Genomic DNA, 25,188 nt, shown 5'->3' on the forward strand with positions numbered 1-25,188 from the left:
ACATGTGGAATTATATACATAACAAACAAGTGGGAAACAACTGAAAATATGTCATATTCTAGGTTCTTCAAAGTAGCCACCTTTTGCTTTGATTACTGCTTTGCACACTCTTGGCATTCTCTTGATGAGCTTCAAGAGGTAGTCCCCTGAAATGGTTTTCACTTCACAGGTGTGCCCTGTCAGGTTTAATAAGTGGAATTTCTTGCCTTATAAATGGGGTTGGGACCATCAGTGGCGTTGAGGAGAAGTCAGGTGGATACACAGCTGATAGTCCTACTGAATAGACTGTTAGAATTTGTATTATGGCAAGAAAAAAGCAGCTAAGTAAAGAAAAATGAGTGGCCATCATTACTTTTAGAAGTGAAGGTCAGTCAGTCAGCCGAAAAATTGGGAAAACTTTGAAAGTAAGGGCTATTTGACCATGAAGGAGAGTGATGGGGTGCTGCGCCAGATGACCTGGCCTCCACAGTCACCGGACCTGAACCCAATCGAGATGGTTTGGGGTGAGCTGGACCGCAGAGTGAAGGCAAAAGGGCCAACAAGTGCTAAGCATCTCTGGGAACTCCTTCAAGACTGTTGGAAGACCATTTCAGGGGACTACCTCTTGAAGCTCATCAAGAGAATGCCAAGAGTGTGCAAAGCAGTAATCAAAGCAAAAGGTGGCTACTTTGAAAAATTTAGAATATGACATATTTTAAGTTGTTTCACACTTGTTTGTTATGTATATAATTCCACATGTGTTAATTCATAGTTTTGATGCCTTCATAGTCATGAAAATAAAGAAAACTCTGTGAATGAGAAGGTGTGTCCAAACTTTTGGTCTGTACTGTATATATTTTTTCATCTGCACAGTGTATCGTTTTGTGCAAAGTTACAAACCCTGCAGGATCGCATGTTGTGGCAGAGACTTGAGGTTCAGTTCGGAGCCGCCAGGGGATACAGTACAGACCCGGGTCAGTAATATCATGCACGCAACTCATAGCAATTTTAGTTAAGGCCTGCAGTTAGCTAGTTAGGGCTTTTATCTTGTGCCAGGCCGAAAGTGTTGCTATCATTCTGATAAACTTCCCAGGAACTCCAGCCAGTTTTATGTGTTTGCTCAGGAGTGATTCTTAAGCACGTGCTACGTTATCAGTTAAGGGAATGGGGAAATTCTGTATAGTTCATTAGGATTGTAAGCTCTTGTGTTGCACCGCAAGCTATTCCGTATCACACACTCACGCAATTGTTTGCGCTTTCTTTAGGGTAATAATCGGTATGACGAGGCAGTTCTAGTTGTGTTCGCCGGTAGCTGAATTACCGCACATTTTACTTCAACAGCCACCAGGGGACGCCATGCTGTGCAGCACAAGGGTCTCAGCTTTCGGGCTGGATATATGTATATTCATTTTTTTGTTTATGGCATTTGGAATTGTATTCATTACTACATTTCAGTAAAAAGGTTGTTTTACAAAAGCTGGTGTCAGTGTCGATTTCATCGTTCGTGTCTTCGCTGTATCCTGGGGAGCCCACCCCGGTACACGGCTTACATCCTACATATAGAAAGAGCAGGGATATAAATTTATAAAATGCAAGTTTTACTGAACCTTTTCCCATAAAACTATATATAAATCTGTTAATCTACTCCTGCTCTATAACATGATGCCTGCAGATCAGACACCATGTTTAATGTGATGGCTTTCTTTTAAAGGGGTGCTCTGGTCATTTTCTCTAATCAGTGCTTAGCAATAACCCCTGGCAGGAAGATCTTTTACATACTACACTGCTCAAAAAAATAAAGGGAACACAAAAATAACACATCCTAGATCTGAATTAATTAAATATTCTTCTGAAATACTTTGTTCTTTACATAGTTGAATGTGCTGACAACAAAATCACACAAAAAAAAAATATGGAAATCAAATTTTTTAACCCATGGAGGTCTGGATTTGGAGTCACCCTCAAAATTAAAGTGGAAAAACACACTACAGGCTGATCCAACTTTGATGTAATGTCCTTAAAACAAGTCAAAATGAGGCTCAGTAGTGTGTCTGGCCTCCACGTGCCTGTATGACCTCCCTACAACACCCAGGGCCGCTGATAGGCCAGTACAGCTGGCCCAGTTGTACCGGGCCCGGCTGGCAGGGGGGCCCGGGCTGCCGACTCCCGAGCCCAGCTCCTACCTCCGGCTCCTACCTCCGGCTCCTACCCCGGGCCCCCCCTTGACACGCCACCCCTCCCTGTCTGACCTCCGGGCTGCGGGCTCCCTCCCTCCTCCAGGCTGAGCCTGCGCTCATCTGCATTTCACACTGGCCAATCAGCTTTTAGCAGCGCAAAGATCCTGCTGCTGATTGGCCAGTGTATAGCTGGCACAGCAGGAACAGCGCAGGCTCAAGCACGGAGTGCCCGCCATCTGACTGCCGCCCTCAAGAAAAATCATCAGTGTGCCAGTGAGTGCAGCCCCCCACCCCGGCCCATAATGAAGGAAGGACCGCTCCGGTCAGTGGACATAGAACCCGGGGGATGGAATAAACAGACTTGTGTGCCACATACAGTAAGAGGTCTGACAATAAAAAGTTCATATATGTGTATCAGGATGGGTATTCTTGATGGGGGAAGAAACACCAAAGAAAAAAGGCCAGCACAGAAATGAATATATGATTAATCTTTATTATGGTCTCAAACCAGGACCAGAAGTAAAAATACAGATAAAATACAATACATTGTAATGTATTGTATTTTATCTGTATTTTTACTTCTGGTCCTGGTTTGAGACCATAATAAAGATTAATCATATATTCATTTCTGTGCTGGCCTTTTTTCTTTGGTGTTTCATCCTACGTGCAGGCTTGGCACGAGTACTCACTTCAGTGAGTCATATATTGGTGTACATTGATGGGGGAAGGCAGCAGCAAGCATTGGGATTTTTTTGGGGGGGGCCTGTGGGCTCATAGAGGACTCAGGAGGACAATGTGCTTTCCTCCTACTCACTGTACTCCTGAGTCCTCTATGAGCCTACAGGGCCCCCCAGCACATCAGTCACCTTACGGGCGGGATATGATTGGTGGCTATGTATGTGCACACTCAGCATCACACTCGGCATCATCATAACAGTGCCATCCACAGATCCCCTCCATAACAGTGCCATCCACAGATCCCCTCCATAAAAGTGCCATTCACAGATCCCCTCCATAACAGTGCCATTCACAGATCCCCTCCATAACAGCGCCATTCACAGACGACCCCCCCAGCGCCATAAATATCACTTGTAGACAAATCTGCATGTTGTTTCAAGGCGGCGTCTGGGGAGGGGCCAAGGGCGGGGCCAGGGGTGTGGCTGAAGGAGGGATCAGGGGGTGGAGCTGAAGGGGGCCCCGTCATGTATGCTGTACGGGGCCCCATGATTTCTATCAGCGGCCCTGACAACACCTGTGCATGCTCCTGATGAGGTGGCGGACGGTCTCCTGAGGGATCTCCTCCCAGACCTGGACTAAAGCATCTGCCAACTCCTGGACAGTCTGTGGTGCAACGTGATGTTGGTGGATAGAGCGAGACATGATGTCCCAGATGTGCTCAATTGGATTCAGGTCTGGGGAACGGGCGGGCCAGTCCATAGCATCAATGCCTTCATCTTGCAGGAACTGCTGACACACTCCAGCCACATGAGGTCTAGCATTGTCTTGCATTAGGAGGAACCCAGGGCCAACCGCACTAGCATATGGTTTCACAAGGGGTCTGAGGATCTCATCTCAGTACCTAATGGCAGTCAGGCTACCTCTGGCGAGCACATGGAGGGCTGTGCGGCCCTCCAAAGAAATGCCACCCCACACCATTACTGACCTAATGCCAAACCGGTCATGCTGGAGGATGTTGCAGGCAGCAGAACGTTCTCCGCGGCGTCTCCAGACTCTGTCACGTCTGTCGCATGTGCTCAGTGTGAACCTGCTTTCATCTGTGAAGAGCAGAGGGCGCCAGTGGCTAATTTGCCAATCTTGGTGTTTTCTGGCAAATGCCAAACGTCCTGCACGGTATTGGGCTGTAAGCACATCCCCCACCTGTGGACGTCGGGCCCTCATATCACCCTCATGGAGTCTGTTTCTGACCGTTTGAGCAGACACATGCACATTTGTGGCCTGCTGGAGGTCATTTTGCAGGGCTCTGGCAGTGCTCCTCCTGTTCCTCCTTGCACAAAGGCGGAGGTAGCGGTCCTGCTGCTGGGTTGTTGCCCTCCTACGGCCACCTCCACGTCTCCTGATGTACTGGCCTGTCTCCTGGTAGCGCCTCCATGCTCTGGACACTACGCTGACAGACATAGCAAACCTTCTTGCCACAGCTCGCATTGATGTGCCATCCTGGATAAGCTACACTACCTGAGCCACTTGTGTGGGTTGTATACTCCGTCTCATGCTACCACTAGAGTGAAAGCACCGGCAGAATTCAAAAGTGACCAAAACATCAGCCAGGAAGCATAGGAACTGAGAAGTGGTCAGGTCACCACCTGCAGAACCACTCCTTTATTAGGGGTGTCTTGCTAATTGCCTATAATTTCCACCTGTTGTCTATCCCATTTGCACAACAGCATGTGAAATTGATTGTCACTCAGTGTTGCTTCCTAAGTGGACAGTTTGATTTCACAGAAGTGTGATTGACTTGGAGTTACATTGTGTTGTTTAAGTGTTCCCTTTATTTTTTTGAGCAGTGGTACTTGTCCCTCGCTCCGCTGATGCTGCTGTCTGCACTGCACTCCCAAATGCAAGCTTTTCCGCCCAGGTCCCATCCACTTCTTTTCCTGTTCAGCTGCATTATAGCAAAAGCAGCTGAACAGGAAAAGAAGCGGCCAGCACTGGCCAGGACCTGAGTGGAAGAGTTCGCAGCATGTGCAGTCAGCAGCATAAGAGGAGCGAGGGAAGAATAAGTACTATATAAAAGATCTTCTTTCTACAGGTTATTGCCAAGCACTGATTAGAGGAAATGACCGGAGAAAGTCATATGGACTGTGATAATAAACATTTTATTGCAAAGTCTTGAGGCCATGCCATCCTTGATAAATATGTTCTTTAGTTTTACTGCATTGAATTGTCATAAAATGCTGAAAAAAATCAGGTTATGTGTGGTTATTGTAAAGGTTAAGAAGAACATTCAGGAGAAGAGAGAGAAGGGTGCTAAAACTGAGCCATTAGACATACAGTATAGACATATAGTCTGACAACTTGCTAGTGGATGGCATTCTGCAGCTTGCTATGTAGTGTATATACACGCTAGCTGCAGAAGCCAAGAGAACCACAATTCTTCATTAAAAACTCAAAAAAAGCCTTTATTTACCACAACTACATGCAGTTCAACTAAAAAAATCCAAGGCAAGGTGCCCTTAGCCATTAAAAGGAACTTGTCAGCTCCAATCACAATCATGTCTTTAGATTCAAGTCATAAGTATCACCTCTTACATTTCTTCATCCAAATTTCTGGAGGGGAAACGCTATTATTAAAACAGACTTTTTATTTCAGTAAGTTAACTTCAAAATAATAGTACGGTATAGAATGGTCCCCCAGTGGAGTCAACTCAAGTGCAAACAGTCACAGAAACAGATTTCTCAATTACGTTGCCTGTTGATGGCGCTGCAGGTCCCAAACTGAAGTGGGTTAATTCACACAGTCAGTCAATAAATCTTGGTATAGGTCCGCGCTGCTCCAAAACTCCAGAACGTATCCCTCATTTGATGAAGGCCAAAAACCGCATTGGATAAGGAAGTACCTCTCTGAGCAGGGTGAACTCGGGTGATGGCATCTTATAAAAAGAAGGATTGATTTGAATATAAGAGGAGTTCTGTGGACCATCGATGTTTGCCTATATCTGAATGCGGTTTTTGGCCTTCATCAAATGAGGGATACCTTCTGGAGTTTTGGAGCAGCGCGGTCCTATACCAAGATTTATCAAGTGCAAACAGTGACCCCCTTCAAAAGATAATGTAGTCCCTCACCTAAACTTTTTAAAGGAATCATATACAGTAGCTCTCAATTAGCGTCGGCAATTGGACTAAACGTCCCCGAGAGGTGCATCCCCCAACCACACCTGGAACCTAACCTTTCTAGCCGTCCCACTGAAACGCGATAAAACACATTACTCCGATCCTACGTGTTTCACCTGACACACTGAACTCATCAGGGCTGCATAGTGTAGTGACAGACCCAGTGCAGTAGTTTTGGAGAACATCAGCTGTGAATGTGCACGTGGCTAGCACTGGCAGACATTAGTCCAATGCTATTCATGCTGGCCACGTCCTCCAGGCAGTGATAGATTTGTTTTGTCCTGTTGTTCATAGGAAAAACTGTCAGTCATCATCCCAAGGGTGGGGGCAGTGTGCATAGCATGCTTAGCAGCAACATGAGGTCTTAGGCCTCATTCACACTGTGCTGTTTGCATTTTCCCAGACAGTACACGTACCCACTCATTTCAATTCATCTGGTCACATATCAGTATTTTTTTTACTTAATGTGGGTCAGTGAAAAAAATCACAGGGACCAAGCACGCCCATTGAAGTCTAGGGGTTAGTAAAAAATCATAGACACAACATGGATGGCATCCGTGTTGCGTTCATTTTTCATTGAAGACTGATAGGAGATGCTCTGAAAATTTATTTTCAGCTGAGCAGCACATGTGGATAAGGATGACACACAGAGGGTAAAAAACTGACACATGGACCAAAAACAGGTGCGTCACGGACATCTTCACGGATGTGACACAGACTGATTTTTTCACGAACGTAAAACAGACACTGTCAAGAAATGTCAACAAGGCCTAAGGACTAATGCACACAAGCAAATAGTGGTCCGCATCACACAGGCACCCTCTATGTGCACGCCGTTTGCGGATGCAGACCCATTGACTTGAATGTGTCCGTGATCCACAAGAGACGGCTCTCAACGCAAAAAAAATAGGATGTGATACGATGTACTCAAGATACGGTGCGGTGTGCAATGGAGGCAAGGATTGGAAGCCCATGGAAGCACTACAAATCACTTCCGTGGGATTTTGGTCCGTGCCTCCGCATCCCAAAAAATAGAACAGATCGCGGACCAGTTCAATTCACTGGGTCCGTGTCTGCAAACGGTATGCACTTGGTGGGTGCCAATGCATTGCAATTTGCGATCCACACGTGTGCACGAGCCCTTATGCTGAGGTTTTTCTACACAAAATCCGCATGGAAAAAACGTCCATAATCATCTTTCCATGATTTTGTGTGGGATTGAATTTGTAATCCAGAAATTGTGTGATTAAGGGCTGATTCATACGACCGTATCCATTTTTGTGGTCTGTAAATTGCGCATCTGCAAAACACTGATACCGGCCGTGTACATTCCGCATTTTGCAAATCGGATAGTCTTTCTCCTGTGTTGAAATGTCTATTCTTGTCCGCAAGTATGGACAAGACTAGGACATGTTCTATCTTTTTTGCGCGGCCACGGAACGGAAGTGTGACTGCTGACATTTTGCGGCCCCCATCGAAATGAATGGCTTGTAGCCAATTGCAGAATGGATGCGGACAGAAATATACGGTCATGTGAATGGGCCCTTAGGAATATATGCTACATTTCTAGGAGGGTGGACCCCCCCCCCCCCCCCCCCCCCCCCCAGCATAATATGTCAATATAATAAAACCAATACAGTTGTTCAATTGAAGAAGTGTTGCTAATAATGGCAGGTGTCTTTACATGTGAGGGGCTCGAAATCATTAGATTAGTCACCGATTTCCTTTTGTTTCTTCCAGGGAATATCTTCACAATGAGGACTCCACCAACCCACCTGCTGACACCCCCTCCCCACCAGAGTGCACATCTACCAGCACAGAGGCACTGCCAGCTGTTTACCCTGCGCCTGCAGACTCCTGGAAAACCTTAATAGGACACGTAGGTAAGAGCCGTGCATTAGTAAGTGCTTAATTGACCTGCACAAATTTCTGCAAACAGCAATGCCTTAAGCCTCATTCACACATCAGTGATTCATGGACGTGTGCTGTACGCATTCTCCACGGACAGCCCACGTCCCCATTCATTTTAATGTGTGTATTTACACATCAGCGTTTTAGCACGCTCTGTGGGTCCGTGTTTTCAGCACGGAGAGATGTTCTATTTTGTCCGTGCTCACAGATCGATCACGACCATTATAGTCTATGGGTCCGTGAAAACCACTGATGCAACACGGACGCCACGGATGGATCCAGACATCTCCCCATTAATTGCTCCGAATGCTCTACATTTATTTCAAGCTTGCTGCTCAAGGATGTGTCCTTTCTCAGCCGGTGTGCACTTTCTGCTGTAGTTCTCTCTCTAAGGCCTCATGCACACGACCGTTGTTTGGGTCCGCATCCGAGCCGGCAAAACGGGCGGCTTCGGTTTTTTTGCGGATACGTGGTTTGCGGACCGCAAAAAACGTCACAGTCGTGTGCATGAGGCTTAACTGTTAGGCTAGTTTCATACCAGCATTAGCGACATCCGGCAAAGAACAGCCTGCCGGAGTCCTCTGGATCCAGCATAGCTGGAAAGTGCTGTCTGCCCACTAGACCTCCTTGACTATAACAGGAACCGGCAGATTCAGCCGGATAAAAGTTACTGCACACCACAGTTTTTGTCCAGCCAAATCCTGGCATATATGCTAGGGAGTATCTGGATCTCCGTCATCACCTATTATAGTCAATGGGGTCCAGAGGGCAGACGGCAATTTCCAGCTATGCTGGATCCAGAGAACTCCAGCAGGCTGTTCCGACAGAAAATGTCTCTAACACTGGTGTGAAACTAGCCTTACAGCTTCTAACAGAAGATACAGCTGGTGGTAGATGAAGCATGGAACCAGGCATGTGCGACCACCTCAATGAGGTGGACAGAGAAATAAAGAAAAGAACAAACAGCAGGTGGCGCTATGCAGATATATTTATTGTATAACTCAGTGGCTATACCAAATTTTTAAATACATGCAATTGCAAAAGTATTTAGATCCAGGTGCTGGTTTGAACAATTGTAGAATATATTTTATGGGAAAACTCCTTTTGTGGGCCCTTGTAGACAGAGACACAATTGGTCTCATGTACCCCAGCTCACCCAGTCATTGAACTGTGGTCATGTCATAGCACAGTCTCTGCAGACTTCCTGATTACTTTTTTTTCATGCAATCACAGGAACCGGTGTCTGCTCCATCTCCATGTTTGTTAGTTTACCGCACCAAATACTGCAGTATGCTGCATTTTCTGATACATATTTATAAAGCAATGTTTCCAAATGGATGTGATGCAAACTAGATAAAAAAGGATGATGACAGTAGATCAATTGTCCGTCAATATGTCTGTTTCTTTACTTTCTTTTACAAATCAAGTAGCAAGTTAAGAAACTGTAAAATGCATAAACAAGGCTAGCCTTCTGTTAAGTTCATACATAGAGGATTTATGGCTACATTCACATCTGCGTTTTTGATTCACGTTTTAAGATCCTGCTGAGGATCTCAAAACCTGAATTAAACTGATCAGTTGTATTTGATACATTCGGATGGCTCAGTTCCAGCCGCATCCGGTTGTATTAAATAAAAACGCAACAAACCGGATCCGGTATGAAAATCGTTGTAAGTCAATGAGCGCCGGATTCGTTTTTTTAGTCACTAAAAAAACGGATCCGGCACCGTTGACTTACATTGATTTTCATACCGGATCGGGTTTGTTACATTTTGCAAACCGGACTCAAACGCTGCTTGCAGCCGTTTTGTGTCCAGCCCCAAAACGCAACTGAACTGATGCATACTGATCAGTTTTGTCCCAAATCAATGGGGACAAAACTCATCCGTTTAATTCAGGTTTTGAAAACCTCTGCCAGAACTCAAAACCTACATTAAAAACGCAGATGTGAAAGTAGCCTAACACAGATTTTGGGGTGAATTCCATGCCGAAATCTGCATCAAATCCGCACTCAGTCTGCCTTGCATGCAAATTGAATGGAATTTTTGTTCCCCTGTTCACATGCTTTGGAACAATCTGCTCATATTCATGGGCATGCTCATTTTTCTTGTGGACTCTGCACCGGAAAGATGCAGATTAGCCCCATAGAATGACAGTGGGACTACTGCTTGTTCAGACCCGCCGCAGAAATTTGAGTGTCAGCCTGAGATTTCAACCACGGATCCTCTAGGTCAGGCTTGCTCAAACTGCGGCCCTCCAGCTGTTGCGAAACTGCAACTCCCATCATTCCCTGACAGCCTACAGCTATCATCCTACAGCAGGGCATTGTGGGAGTTGTAGTTTTACAACAGCTGGAGAGCCGCAGGTTGAGCATGCCTGCTCTAGTAAAATACACAAAGTAGGCAAATCGGTGAACTGAACCATGTGGTGCACCTCTGATCCTTATGGCCTGGACTAATCCTCATGCAGATCCTTGGCACCTCTGTAGAAGAAATCCAAATGTCAGCCTCAGATTTCTGGTGCGGATCCTTTAGTAGAATACACATTGTGAACCTTGCCTTAGGGGTGTGCGTCCTATAGGTTGCATCGTAGTTCACTACTGAAAGGGGCACCTCTGGAGCTTGCGCCCCTCATCCCATACTTGATGCCCAAGCCTATGGGACCCATCTGCATTTCCCGAATTGATTGGGCTATCTCATTTAGGCAGCTGTCTGGCAGTGCACTTGGCATTTGGGCACTCAATGGTACATCATAAGTGGAGGCATTAATAAAAGGCACTGCTCGGGGCATCATCCTGACTAAGGCCAGCCATGAGCCTAAACTATAATACTAAATGAATAATGAAGAAACTGGCTTTCTGACAGGCATCCTTGTATGGCAATTTAGTGCCCCCTTCTAGATTAAAAGTTATTATTATCGTTATGAATCAAACCCAAAGTTTGAAAGAAATGCATTTTTCTCTGACCCATAAGCCGGTGGCGCCTATGAATATAATCATAGTTTGGGAAATACTGTATGACCCATGCTTAGGCAGACAAGTAATGTGTTACTCCACAGTCTCATTCATTTCGTATATTTAGAGAGGGGGCAAAAAAAAAATATCACTCCTGAGCCAACAACATGCAGAGCCAAAAATACAGGGGATGTGTCAGCTCTGAGATTCACGCCCCATTACGCCTGAGACGAAGACAAAATGTTCTGCCGGCGTATTGTTACAGACACAGTCAGTGAACTCGGGCACAGCATGATAATGGCGGCAGACAGTGAAACGGAATTTGACTGGTTAAAGCCGAAGACGTTTTTAGCGTTTGACTGGCTAAGCGCTGCGGCCTGTTTTTGCAGATCGATGCAGTTATGTGTGAATTAGCACTTATCGTCTCTGAGTCAATAGGAAAGTATAGCTCGCTAATCGTTGACATGGGAACCACTCTTACCGTTTCTGCCAAAATGCAGAATTACAGCAGAGCTCTATAGATTTTTGCTGGTTTAAATGCTGTGATTTAGCTAAATGGGATATTTATGCATGGAAACCTATGGCCGTCCTGTAGGCAATGTATGCTCAGATAATGTCCTCCGTGCTGTATCACAGTAAGGCCTCTTTCACACTGGCGTGTGCGGCCCGCAAAATGCGGCCCGCAATACACGAGCACAGTCCGTGTGGCAGCCGCAGCGGATCGCGGACCCATTCACTTGGGCCGTTCCGCAAAAAGATAGGACATGTTCTATCTTTTTGCGGAACGGAAGTACGGGACGAAACCCCACGGAAGCACTCCGTAGTGCTTCCGTAGGGTTCCGTTCCGTCGTTCTGTTCCGCACCATTCCACATCTCCGGATTTGCGGACCCATTCAAATGAATGGGTCCGCATCCATTATGCAAAATGCCCACGGAATGGCACCCGTGTATTGCGGATCCGCAAATGCAGTCCGCAATACGACAACGGGGCGCACACGCCAGTGTGAAAGAGACCTAATGCTGCACCCTTTCTACCGCTCACGCTTCTTTCTCTATGTCCTTAATGTGATGAAGAACTAATTTCGCTTTTATTCTCCCCTCCATAGCCGACCTGATTAACTCATTTCTGTTTGCTTTGTTCTTGTGTATAATACAAGGCTAGCCATATCCAAGGGCAATGTTATATTGAGAACAGCGGTTGGCAATGATTTTCCAAAACGAGATCAGTTTGGCTAGTTTTTAGTAAATTTTCCTGCTGTATGTACAATGAAAAAGGAACTTGATTACATACTGTACATGAGTATTATCCTATAGAAGTAGCATCGTAAAAAAGATACTGTACATAGAATATACAGTTAGCAGGTTTTAACATTTTAGAATTAATGATGAGAATGGTACTGGTGGGTAAGGCAGGGGCAAAATTGAAATTCATGTTATCCCCTAGCAAGGTAAGGAATGAGTGAATGGAACGGCGGTCGAGGATGCGCACTGCAGCTCCGTTTACCCACTGCGGGACTATTGGAGCTAACCGAGGGCTGTCCCATAGAGAACTATGGCTAAGCAACATGCACTCCATTCATTGGGAGAACTTGGGACCCCCATTCTCCTGATCGGTGGTGGTCCTAGCAGTCAGACCCACACTAAATCAGATACTTATCCTCTATCCTGTGAATAGCCCCTTTAAGCTGACTTGAACTGTGGATATTCTCGATACATGTGTTCTGTTACATTGCTATGCACTGTTGACATGTCTTTATGTTACAGATAATGTGCCTTTTAAGATGCAATTGTTGTGGTTTGCACTGTATACAGTGGGCACGGTGGGCTGGCATGATCTTGTGTGCAGATGAAATAGCATTGGGTCACATAAGCTCTGTGATAAGGTGGAGCACCAGTATTTCGGAGGTGTTTTGGCCATGCCTCAGGGTATGTGTTTTGTGAAGTATAGAGAGCTTGTCACGGTTGAGACAGTTGTGCGGGACAGACACTGCAGCTGTTGAAAGGAGTTGGGCCTTGCTAGCATTCATCTCTGCAAGTGCAGAGACCCTGGGAATCCTGCAGACCGCTTCCACTATCTTGATCTCAAAACAGACTGCTGCCCTTACTTGGGTCCATCGGGGAGAGTGCTCTAAGATGATGAAGAAGAACCTGTCTATCCTATATTTAGTGTGCTCCTGTACCAAGGCGGTTGGTAGCCATGAAAGTATAATAAGAGACCAAGACCGTGTCAGGCCCGCAAGACACTGCAGAAATACGGTATATTCTGTGAGTTGCACTGTGACTGTACTGTCAAATTGTAGGGCCATTACTTGCAACTGCCAAGCTGTGTACCCCTAATAGCCTGTATCCCCAAAGCCACGTGCCCATTAGAGACTGCAACTTTCAGGTTGTGTGCCAATACTTGTAACTGCCCAGCTGTGTGCCCACTTGTGACTGTAACAGCCAAGCTACAGTGCCACTGTTTGTAACTATTACCCTTGTTTCCCCAAATGGAGTAAAGTTCTGTTCCTTTGAACTCTGCTGTGTCCATCTCTGTTACTACGCACTTCTTGAGTTGAGTACTATGTCAGGATTAAGGGACACACACATATACACCCCAAACTGTTAGTTTCCAAACGTAAATTAATTAAACGTATTACAGTAATAAATTTGAGTTTTGAACCCTTTCTGGTGTCCTGATTTGAGTGCCGTTCCCGAAAGTGGAGCTTCTGCTGTTGTTTTGGACTCAGGCAAGGAGCTTCCTCCCTTCTCTGTGCCTGTGACGAAATAAAGAGGGGTGGCCACCCGGCTCAGTTCATTAGAGAGAAGTGGGGTGGCTTAGCTCACAGACACCTTCCAGCATGTCACAGACCCCAAAAGCTCTCTGCCAACAGCAAAAGCTCCACTTTTGGGACTGGCACTGAAATCGGGACATCCATAATCGTTTCACAATTAATGAGATTAATCATTTTAGTTAATTTATACCTGGAAACTAATAAAAACTTTTTGGATTTTCGGACTACACCTTTAATAGTTCATTAGTGTTAACAATCACTACCAGGAAGAGTCGTTTTAATCTTTTATTAAATTTTTTTACTATGGGGCCCCTCATCTCTATGTATGCTGCCAACTGCTAGTGTCTTGGAACAGACGACACAAATATGTCTGGCATGCTTCCTTCCCGCTCTCTCCAATACTGGTAATATTTTATTCCTCTGTTTATGTACCTGGTTATGCTCGTGTCAAGACTTATTAAACGAGTGGGGGAGGGATTACAGCATGTGGACAATTTAGGACCATAACATGCAATTTGATACTTTTACCTGAGCAGGCAGTTTATCCTTTTATAGTGGTTATTTTACTATAAGCCCCTTATCCGTGCATGATACAACAGGGTCTGCATTCTCATTTATGAATGTCTGAAGTGTTAACTATATTTGCATGGAATCCAGTTAGTTAAACGAGTTGATGCTAATTGATGTTGTCTTTCTTCTGGAGAGTTCCTGTACCAGGAATACAGAGATAAATCTACCCAACATGAGATTGAAGCTCGAAGACTTCAGGATAATTATGTACAGACTCCTCAAACACCAGATAGTCCCAAAACCCCAGAAAAGGGGTCTCCCCCACCCATAGAGCATCAAAGATCTAACTCCACTTTCAGACGCCTGCAAAACAATTGCTCTGGATTCAACTTATGGCAAGATCTTCCGGAAATCAAGAACAGCGGGGTTCTAACTGTCTTACAACCCCAAGAAATCAAGCTTCAGGAGGTAAGATTGCAATATTATATCGAAGAGGGTGTTGAGAAGTCAGCATGGTTCTGATAAAGCACTAAAGTTGTTGGAATGGCAGTCCTGTTAGAGACCCATAAAGCAAGCTGTTGTCCTAAATCCATCATATTTGATCAAGGTCCTACAGTAGCTTACATGTAGTCACGTATGTTCAGTTTCTTGCAAATATGCACATTATACTGCATCATTTTTATTAGAAAATTCCATGTTTTGCTGTATTTAATACCTTTTTTTGTTGAAATGTTTCCTCTTTTGAAATTAATGGAAATGCTAGACCTAAGAATTTATTTTGCAAGCTCTCAAGGGGCATGTCAGCTGTCATGTGGTCTTGCCTACCTCATTATAGACATGTCTCGCGCTTCCCTTATAAAATAGGCTCATAATGCACATGGTGTGACTATGGGAGTAAAATGGAGAGGGTTGACAGCAATGAATAGGGTTGAAAGGGGAGAATGAAATAGTGGCAGGAAATCCATGTATAATTTTATATAAATTTATTGACAGGATGACTAAAGATCAAAATTCACTGTACCCTCCAACTTTCTGTGGTTGCAACTTTCTGTCCGTCCATATATTTGTGTTAGTAATAAAAATCCCTGCCTTTCCATACACATATAAGGATTTTTTCAGGTCATGCACAGGAATATATTACGAACAGGACCATATTACGGACAGAATGCTATCCCAACCTTGGCACTAAATAGAAGGTTATCCTCAGAGCCATAATACAGCCATGTTCATGAGCCAAAAATGAGAGCAAATGGCTTTCTACGGTGTAGAGGAACCTGGGCTGACCATGTGCTCCCCCATATCTGTCCCTATGCCTTACATTGCTGTACCCTACAAATGACCGGCTGAGAAGCTTCATTGAGATGTTATGGGGAGGGCAAGTAGCAATAGCCAGTGATATAGATCCATTGTAGGCCTCCCTCACGAGTGCGTGGCAGTTACTCAGTTCCTATTAAGTAAAATGTAGACAGGCCCACGATGGTGAATACTTTTAGAGTCACTGTAGATTTCATTATTATTGTCGCCTTGACCTATGATCTTGGGAATTGCAATTGCAGGTAAAACAACAATTCTCTGCAACTGTAATCTCTAGGATAAATTACATTAAAAATTGATTTTTCAGAATGAAATTTTTTAGAGAAACAGCACCTTCCCAACTGTATAAAGCTAAGATTGTATGCTCCACCAGGAATTGATATAGGGTTAATCAACCAAATATTAATGATTGCACTGAATAAAGATAAATGTTCTCCAGCATTAGTGTAGGCAAAAATGTTGTTGTTGTTGGAATGGTATTTTTACCTTCTGTATCTTGTATATTTCTTGCTGATGTTTAGGCAATGTTTGAACTGGTGACTTCAGAAGCATCTTACTACAAGAGCCTGCGTCTTCTGGTTTCTCACTTCATGGAGAGCGACAGACTGAAAGCCACCATACACCCTTCAGAAATGCACTTCATATTCTCCAATGTACTCGAGGTCCTGTCCACTAGTGAAAGGTACTTATTAACAACAGACTTGCTCATGTCAAATGGGACTATTTCTCATAAAAGGACCAGTAAACCTTCCTGGCATGCATTCCCCATGTAATAACAAATCTAGAGCATCTACTGTATTCTTATTACTCTATGTTGAGCCATTGCTTTTTTACTCCTGCTAGACGTTATGAATAATTTTTAGCAGCTTGAAATAAAGGTCCAGATGGGTGTTACCAGTTGGGATGTGTCCCTGCACAGTCTAAGGCCTTATTCACACAGTCAGTGACTTCCTTGTGCACAGAACAGGTGCAGATATTTATATTATACCTTATGTCTGTGGAGGCCCCAATCCCAGTTTTGGCTCACAATCACTGATGGAAATCACTGACCAAATTACTGAAGTGTGAACTAGGCCTAAGGGCTCATGCACACGACAGTATGTATTTTGCGGTCTGCAAAAACGGATACACAAAAAATACGGATGACATCCGTGTGCATTCCGTATTTTGCGGAACAGAACAGCTGGGCCCTAATAGAACAGTACTATCCTTGTCCGTAATACGGACAATAATAGGACATGCTGTACTTTTTTGCGGAACGGACATGGAGTAACTTATTTTAATATATGCACATCTTTAGTGAATGCTCACAGACAGCCAGATACACAGGAAAGTGATCTTGTGATACTTGTTACCTCTCCTGTCCTCCCCATCATTTTCCATCCAGTAAACTTCACAACAGAACCATTGTAACATGATGCTGCTTGGTCTAAAGCCTGTATTACACCTGATTTTTCGGCAGAGGATCGCTAACAACCGTTCGTATGAATGCTAGTTAGCAATCATCTGGCAGTGTAATACTGCCGCCGATTGCCCGAGAAATGAGCTTGTTCATTGGACAATCCAAATCTTTTGGCTTATTAAAAAATTACTGTTTGCAGACGACAGATTGTGGTTTCTAAACATGATCTGCCACCGGCAAACCGCTATATGGCATGGCATAGCGATCGCTCCTCCCCATACTGCGGAGGAGATCACTGCATGCAATAGCAGCGGCCTTCTCCGCTAGCGAGCAGACGATTGCCGGGAGGGAACACTTCCCTCTAGACAATCGCCTGCCACATAGGGCTGTGTAATACAGCCTTAAGAATTTAGAAGAACTTAGAATCACCTTTCATCGGTTGAGTAAACTTTCGGAAGCTAAGAAAAGTAAACTGCTGCTATGGACTTACACATACAATCTATAAGAGAGGGGTTTTAGCATGTTCTAGGCTCAGATATTGGTGGTATGTTATGTTGACCATAGGAGACGGTGGGTAGGGTCATCAAAAAGCTAAAATAAGTGTTTTTATGCCTCTTTTCCTAGGTTCCTTCTGGATCTGGAGCAGAGATTTGAAGAGAACTTGGTGATGTCTGACGTTTGTGACATTGTCTTCAAGCATGCAGAAAACCACTTTAGTGTCTATGTCACCTATGTCTGCAACCAGACCTACCAGGAGAGAGCGCACAGGAAGCTGCTGTGAGTTCAGCTATGCCAGAAATGTAAATGTGACCAAGAAATCTCTGCTATCCCCTCCATGTTTGTCGGCTACATGCCTGTAAGGGGACGGCCACATGTAGCGTGAACACTGGTGATTTTCTGCAGCAGAATTGTGTGCGGAAAATCTGTAGTGTTTCCAGTAACCGTGAAGGGGATGAGATTTTAAAAGAATGTCATCCACATTCTGCGGAGAGGGTCTGCTCTGGGATTCGCACACAACTTGACACATGGTCTGGGTTTTAATTCCGCAGTATGTGAATGTAGGTTTGCTGTGGATCTCACCCTTTGCAATGCAGAGAGTGAAATCTGCATCAATCTGCAGTATTTCTGGACTCAAAACCTCTGTAAAATCCCCACAATTTGGTGTGATTTTTGCCGCTGCGCTTTTCAGCCAGATACATTGTGGATTTTCCTCTATGGAATACTCGCATTGGACCCATTACATGTGGCCATTCCCATAGCGTGTTTTTTCCTGTCTGAGCTTATGTTACGCTTCCTCTGTAGTCCCTTCATACTATAATATGTGCAATAGGTTCACTAGCATAAAATGTAATTACAGATCATCCACAAAAATGCAAACAATAATAAGGAACACATAGTAACATAGGGGGTCATTTATTTTACTGGAATATGCCTATACTACCCATATTTCAGGCGCAGATGGCATCACCATGGTTAAGACTGAAAAAAGCTATCCTTCTAGGTCAGCCTATTATCCAGAGATCCAGAGAAACGGAAAAACCCTCATAAAGGTAGAAACCAATTTTTCCTCATTTTAGGGGAAAAAACTTCCTGACTTCAACCAGGCAATCAAAAAAACTCCCTGGATCAACAACCCTTCTCTAGATTTCTATTAACTGTAACTTGTAACATTATTACACTCCAGAAATGCATCCAGGCACCTCTTGAACTCTTTTTTTATTTTTTTTTATCAAATATTTCTTTATAGATTTTTTTTTTACAAAAAAGCAAAAATTGTAAGACAAAGAAAAGACAATAAAAAGCTTCAAGGCAGACGTCCTAGAAGAAGGACAGAGCCTCTTGAGCTCTTTTAGTGAATTCGTCATCACCACCTCCTCAGACAGAGAGTTCCATAGTCTCACTGCTCTTACCGTAAAGAATCCTCTTCTATGTTGGTGTACAAACCTTCTTTCCTATAGATGTAGACGATCTCCCCTTCAGTAGTCTGAGAAAGCAGCATGATAACCCGTGAAACCTGTGTTGATGGACATGTTGGTTGTCAACAAGGCTTTCTAGAAACATAAATAGTTAAAAGAGAATTTAAAACTCGACAACTCAAGGATTTATATTTTCCTGAGCTCGATCTTTGATTATGATCCGCGAAGCCTTAATGATCTGTCCAGCAGATTTAACACAATGATGTAATCATTTACAAAATGCTATTCAGTCACTGTTACAGGTTGTGCTTTGCATAGGTTTCTTACATTTATGTATTAGAATAGTATATGCCAAAAACATGCGGATTAAAAGTAAGGTGATGTCTATAATCCTGGTAATTAGGGATGAGCGAATCGACTTCGGAAGAATCATCCGAAGTCGATTCGCATAAAACTTTGTACAGTATTGAAACAAAGTTTTATGCGAATCAACTTCGCATGTTTCATCCGAAGTCGATTCGCTAATCCCTATTGGTAATATTTCCACTTGCTTAGTTATACTCTGGAAGCTTCAGAATTACCTTGCTAAAATTACTTCAAAGAGGATCCTCCCATCACTAAATAAATGGATCATTGTCCTCTTTGGATCTAGTCCAGAATCTTTGACGTAGATTTAAAAACTTTTTCCATCCGAGCTATGTTATTTGCAATGTAATTGCTATGACATGATTTTTTATTACCTATATGGGAAATATTTTGGTGGAGCTGGAGAAATTATATGTGTGCTTATAGTTGGCTGCAAAAGCTTGAAGAAGAATTCTTCTTTAAACAAGCTTCTGACATACCAGAACAGGGATGGCCAACCTCGGCTCTCCAGCTGTTGTAAAACTACAACTCCCACCATGTCCTGCTGTAGGCTAATAGCTGTAGACAGTGTTTGCATGCTGGGAGTTGTAGCTTTGCAACAGCTAGAGAGCCGCAGGTTGGCCATCCCTGTACTGCAAAATGTCCATGAGCTGGGACCTCCACTGATAAAATGGTTGTTGCGTTCTACCACTCATATTATGTTTAGACAAATCTGTAATACAGTATAAGAAACCAGGTTTTCCAGGATTACTAAAATTTTCAGTTATTACCCATAGCATATATTGAAAGATTCTTATCTGATCCCCGCTACTTCAGTCCTGTGCCCTGGCTCCTGCTTAGCCATCTTTTTGCTGGATATGGAACTACTTTGACCAGTGACTTGCTTCAGCAGTAACGTGTTCCCAAGTTGCACGTGACCACACTGATGCACTATTTGGGGACGTGTTACCACTGAAGACAATCATTGGCTTGGTCAATCATGACTATGTCCATTCCTGGCTGGAAGTAAACAAGATAGGTACCTGAAGATGGCCAAGCGGGAGCCAGGGCACAGGACTGAGCAGTGAGGAGCAGGTAAGTATGAATGGTATAACGACAACGCCCCCGTTGCTCCTAGAGGCTCATTTGCATATATAAAATAATTCTCAGCATTGTGGGCACGTATGAACATGGGACCAGCACAGATGTCTTCAGCTGCCAAGCACACATGCAATAGGCCAGTTTCATAGTCTGCATAGTCTGCTAATCTGCAGACAGCTGCCCTTTAAAGGATAGGTCATCGATTATCTGATCGGTGGGGGTTCGACACAAGGCACCCACTTCAATCAGCTGTTTGAAGAGGAGGTCGCAGTCCATGTATTATCTCATTTTCAAAGTTGTATGCAACTTTCCAATATGTTATTTAGCTCCTTAACATTTCAACATCTGTCAGCAGGGGCCGAATGGCCATAGACCTTACAGGGAAATTTTCCGGTGGGCCGATGCCCGGGGAGGCCACCTGGAAAGTGGCCAGTGGAAGTTTTTGGGGATGTGTTTTGTGCTGCTTTGTGATGGACTGTGGTATTTGGTTCTGTTGGGGTAGTATAATGTGCCACAATACGGTATTGCTGGCCCTGCCTTCCATCAGTTTGGACCAGACTACAAAACAGGGCCACTTTTAGTATTTTTTCCAGGGCCACTTTAAGATCCCAGTCCGCCCCTGTCTGTCAGTGACTCCTCTTTGGATCAACCTCTTACCTGAATTTGCGCCATAAGCAGCGTCATGCTGAGAATTAAGCACAGTACCTGCATAATTTACAGCAGACAAGACAATCACTCATATTTCAGATGTCCAAAAAGAAATCCCAGCAGTCGTGTCTTGTATAATCGAGATGTTTTATTCCATCAAATCAAAATTGTCCTACAGCCAGGACGCGTTTCGGCAAGCATGCCTTTATCAACAGGTGAAGGTATACTTAAATGAACAGGTATATATAGAGAGATAATACCGCCCATAATGACATCATCCACCCACCCTGGTGGGAGGGGCCAAAGGTGTCAAAAAATTAAGTAATGTCAAACAACAATATATCAGAAGCGAACAAACAGTATACATATTACCAAATATCTTAATTGAACATAACGGGCCATATTTTCCGGTGTATGATCCCTCAATGGATAATAGAAGTCTGAAAAAAATAGAATATATAAATAAATCAGATATGCATAATCTCATAATCCCTGTTGAGGCCCCTTGGATGCAGAGTATCCAACATATGAATCCAGTAGGCCTCTCTACGTAATAACAGGTTTTTTTTATGTCTACACCCCTCCTAGGTCTTTTAACCTGTTCCAATACCTGGAACCTAAGCTGGGCTATACTATGTTTACACTGATCAAAGTGAAACGGAATGGGTAGCATCAGATTTTTTGTTCTAATTGTAGATTTATGCTTCCCAATACGATCCCTAATTGTTTGTGTTGTCTCCCCAATATATAGTAAACCACACGGGCATTTTATCAAATAAATCACATTAGTAGATTCACAGGTGAAAAAACCTTCAATTGGGAAAGACCGCTCACTATGCGGATGATAAAATGTAGAACCTCTGATTATATGGGAGCACTGTGAACAGTGCAGACATGGGAAAGTGCCCTTCCGTTGGGTTGCCAACACCATTTGTTTCAATGCCATTTTTGTACTCCCAATGTCAGAGTGCACAAGTTTATCCCTGTAGCTAGAGTTCCTTTTATTACATATCAAAGGCGGATTTTTGAATTCTTCAATCATAGGGTATGCCTTCTCCAGTATATGCCAAGGTCTACGTATGATATTATCCAGCCGATTTGTGTACCAGTGCCACTCTAGGCAATTTTGTTGCCCCAATATTATCAAGTTCCCTCCTAGTTTTACTCAGAATAAAAGGAGGGTAACCCCTCTCCTTAAATCTATTGGTCATCTCGTTAATCCTGGTAAATTTTAAATCTGGGTCAGAGACAATTCTTTGTACACGCTGATATTGGGATTTTGGAATGGCCCTCTTCAATGCCGGTGGATGAGCACTTGAGAAGTGAAGAATACTGTTCCTATCTGTATCCTTTCTAAAAAGATCAGTTGACAGAATACCACATTGGTCCTTAATCACCAGAGTATCAAGGAAGCTCACCTTATGCATGTCACAAACCAATGTAAATTGTAACCCTTCATGTATATGGTTCAAATGGTCGAGGAAGGCCAAATTTCAGATGGACCCCCATGACTTCCAAATTAAACCTCTTTTAAAGATCACAAGCCTTCCAGAATGAGCATGAATGATGACCCCTTAAAGAGGCCCCCTGCTATGCCCCCACTGTTTTTCTTTCCTGATATGTTCATTTAGACCATCAGCACAGGGAGGAGGAGACATTTGGTTTTTCTCAATGGGCGTCTCCTTACTGTAAAGCCGTTTTTTCTCCCTGTCTGTAGCGAGGTCCACTGCAATCTCCAAAAACAGCAGGGGATATAGAGGTGGAGAGGGGTATGTTTGAAAAAAAAAAAGTGCTTGTATCAGTAGGGGCTGCACAAGGCGGTGTCTTTCACTAGTTGATGTTTTTGTTTTTATTTCAGCTAATCACTTATAGCCAGCAGGGGGCCCCATGATCTCTGGAGCCCCAAGCATTTGCTTGGTTTACATGGTGATAAAGTCTACCATTGACTATACCAGCACTAGACCTTGGACAGTACTGGCCCTACAGAAAAAAATATTTCAGCTACTGCTACGTGTAGCTTATAGAATATTGCCTATTCTGATACACTTTAACAAACTGCAGCTGTTTGAGCAGTGCCATGCCGTGACTGTTTCAAGCCTTTGAACATAAATTATGTTAGCAAAAAAGATCTTTCTATCAACCCAATCCTATATTGTCCCCTTAAATAATCTTTTTCTTCTTTTTGTTTCTGTTCATCAGTCAAGAAAGGACAGAATTTCGGGAAGCTGTGGCACATTTGGAAACAAACCCGATTTGTCGAGGTCTCCCATTCTCCTCGTTCCTCATCTTACCATTTCAGAGGATCACACGGCTTAAACTCCTGGTGCAGGTATTGTACAAGCAAAGGTCCAATGTCTCGCCAGTGCCATGTGCACTGACCCTTAGGGCTTATATTATATAAGGGCTATATTATACACACTGACATGGAGTCTGTATCGCAGTGTACTATAGTGCAAAGCCATACAGACTGCATATACTGTCATACAAGGTCCATAAAACTCTGAGAGTGCAGATATGTTCTCCGTAGAAAGCAATAGTCCTAGTGGAGAATGCCTAGGAGCCCAATGGGCCAGGCCACATTTTTTACATTCGTATGGAGAACTCAAGTACTTACATGGAAGCCCTAACTCTGCATAGTCCTAGTAGTGATGAAATCTGGTTCTGTTCCTATGCGGAATTTCATGGTATGAGAAAATGTTGCTTTTGCAAAGGTTTTATTGTACTATGAGTCAGCTCTCTTGGGATTTTATGCTCCCAATGTGGCTGTCTTTTCTATAAAATCCTTTAGTCACACCTTTTATCCATAAATCCCCTACGCAGTGAATTAAATGAGTTCCTAATAGTGCAGTGAAGGTAAATGATATGTAGAACTAATTGATGTATGGAACTTTCTTTTTCTTCATTATATTGTGTGCCGGGGTGAAGAGAAAGGGTCAAAATGCTACATAAAAAAGTACTTTTTAAATTAAAATGGAAAAATTCCATTGATGTTTCTGCAGATAACTCAGATCCCAAATGTTTAACCTCTTCAGATGCCAAAGGGTGCCATATTAACCGATGTTGACTTCTATTACACCCTGCCTTTGCCTCTGGATATCAGCAAAATCATAATACACTGCTGTACAAAAGTATTGCAGTGCATAGTACAAGGTTGATCAAATCTACACGGGGGACTGAAAAAAGGCAATATGTTGTTTTAAAACCCACAAATATTAAAAAAAGCTCTTTCCCATTTATCATATATAAAAAAAAAATAATAATTGGTATCACCAAGTCACAATATCCAAAATATTAAAATATTTATGTTATCTTATATATCTGATATGGTCTACATTGTAGAAAAACAATTCCAGTGCAAGAACTGCATTTCAAAAATGGAATAAAAATGATAAAAAAAAAAACATATTTACCAAACATAGTATTTACAACTCACCTCTCAAAAACAACACAGCTGTGAAAAAATGAAATGTTATAGGTGTTGTAAACACATATAATCATAAAAATAAAAAAAAGAATATATTACTATAATTCTACTGATCCGCAGAAGTTTTCATGTCATCTTTTATTATATAATGAATTCTGTAAAACTGATACCCAAATAACCCATGGTGCGCTATGTTTTCTATTACACCCAACAAGTCACCCGACAGTTTCACAATACATTATATGAAATATTAAATGATTATAAAAAAAAACTACTTGTACCACACTAAACAAGCCCTCATACAGCTATGTGATTTGAAAAGTAAAAAAAAAGTTATGTCTCTTGGAAGGCAATAACAAAAACTTTGCCAACAAAATTGGCTTGGTCCTGAAGCAGTTAAAACAGAAATACTGCATGAAAATCAATCACTGAAGCTTCCTCTGGCTTTTCATAAAGAGGGTCTGCAGCAGCTGATCTTTGTATGTTAAAAGGTTGTGCAGTAGTGGCATAATAACACTGTGTCCTCTTCAATATTTGACTGTACGCCATCTCCCTTGTGGCAGAGGTGCAGTGTAATCACAACTGATCTGATACTGATGATCTATCCTGATATGTCATCAACATAGTGCCACTGTACAACCCCTTTAAGGAATAATATATCCTCTACTAACATTATAAAGAATGCCAGTCACCATGGAGTTTGCTGACCTGACTAAAAATACAGCAAATGCATCATCATGCTGTTACTGTTTGTTATGTTGCTGCCTTCTAAAGTTCAAGTTTCTTCTTTCTTCTTTTTGCACTCAGTACCCTAATGATTAAGAGAAAACAGTATGTTCGAAATCTTTTCTAATTTATTATAAAAGAAAAATGAAAATCTTGCAT

At 43.1% G+C, this 25,188-nt stretch overlaps 1 protein-coding gene across 2 annotated transcripts in view; it reads left to right on the forward strand.

Annotated features, from left to right (window-relative positions):
• NGEF (neuronal guanine nucleotide exchange factor) overlaps window positions 1–25,188 on the forward strand; it is a 195,069-nt gene that overhangs the window by 119,300 nt on the left and 50,581 nt on the right. For both annotated transcript variants that reach the window (XM_040427896.1, XM_040427897.1), the window contains 5 exons: window positions 7,746–7,888; window positions 14,347–14,621; window positions 15,989–16,149; window positions 17,494–17,646; window positions 23,079–23,208. In XM_040427896.1, the coding sequence (XP_040283830.1) occupies window positions 7,746–7,888; window positions 14,347–14,621; window positions 15,989–16,149; window positions 17,494–17,646; window positions 23,079–23,208 (862 nt within the window). The remainder of the gene's footprint in view (window positions 1–7,745; window positions 7,889–14,346; window positions 14,622–15,988; window positions 16,150–17,493; window positions 17,647–23,078; window positions 23,209–25,188) is intronic.

Source organism: Bufo bufo, chromosome 4 (assembly GCF_905171765.1).
Source record: "Bufo bufo chromosome 4, aBufBuf1.1, whole genome shotgun sequence".
NCBI lineage: Eukaryota > Metazoa > Chordata > Amphibia > Anura > Bufonidae > Bufo > Bufo bufo.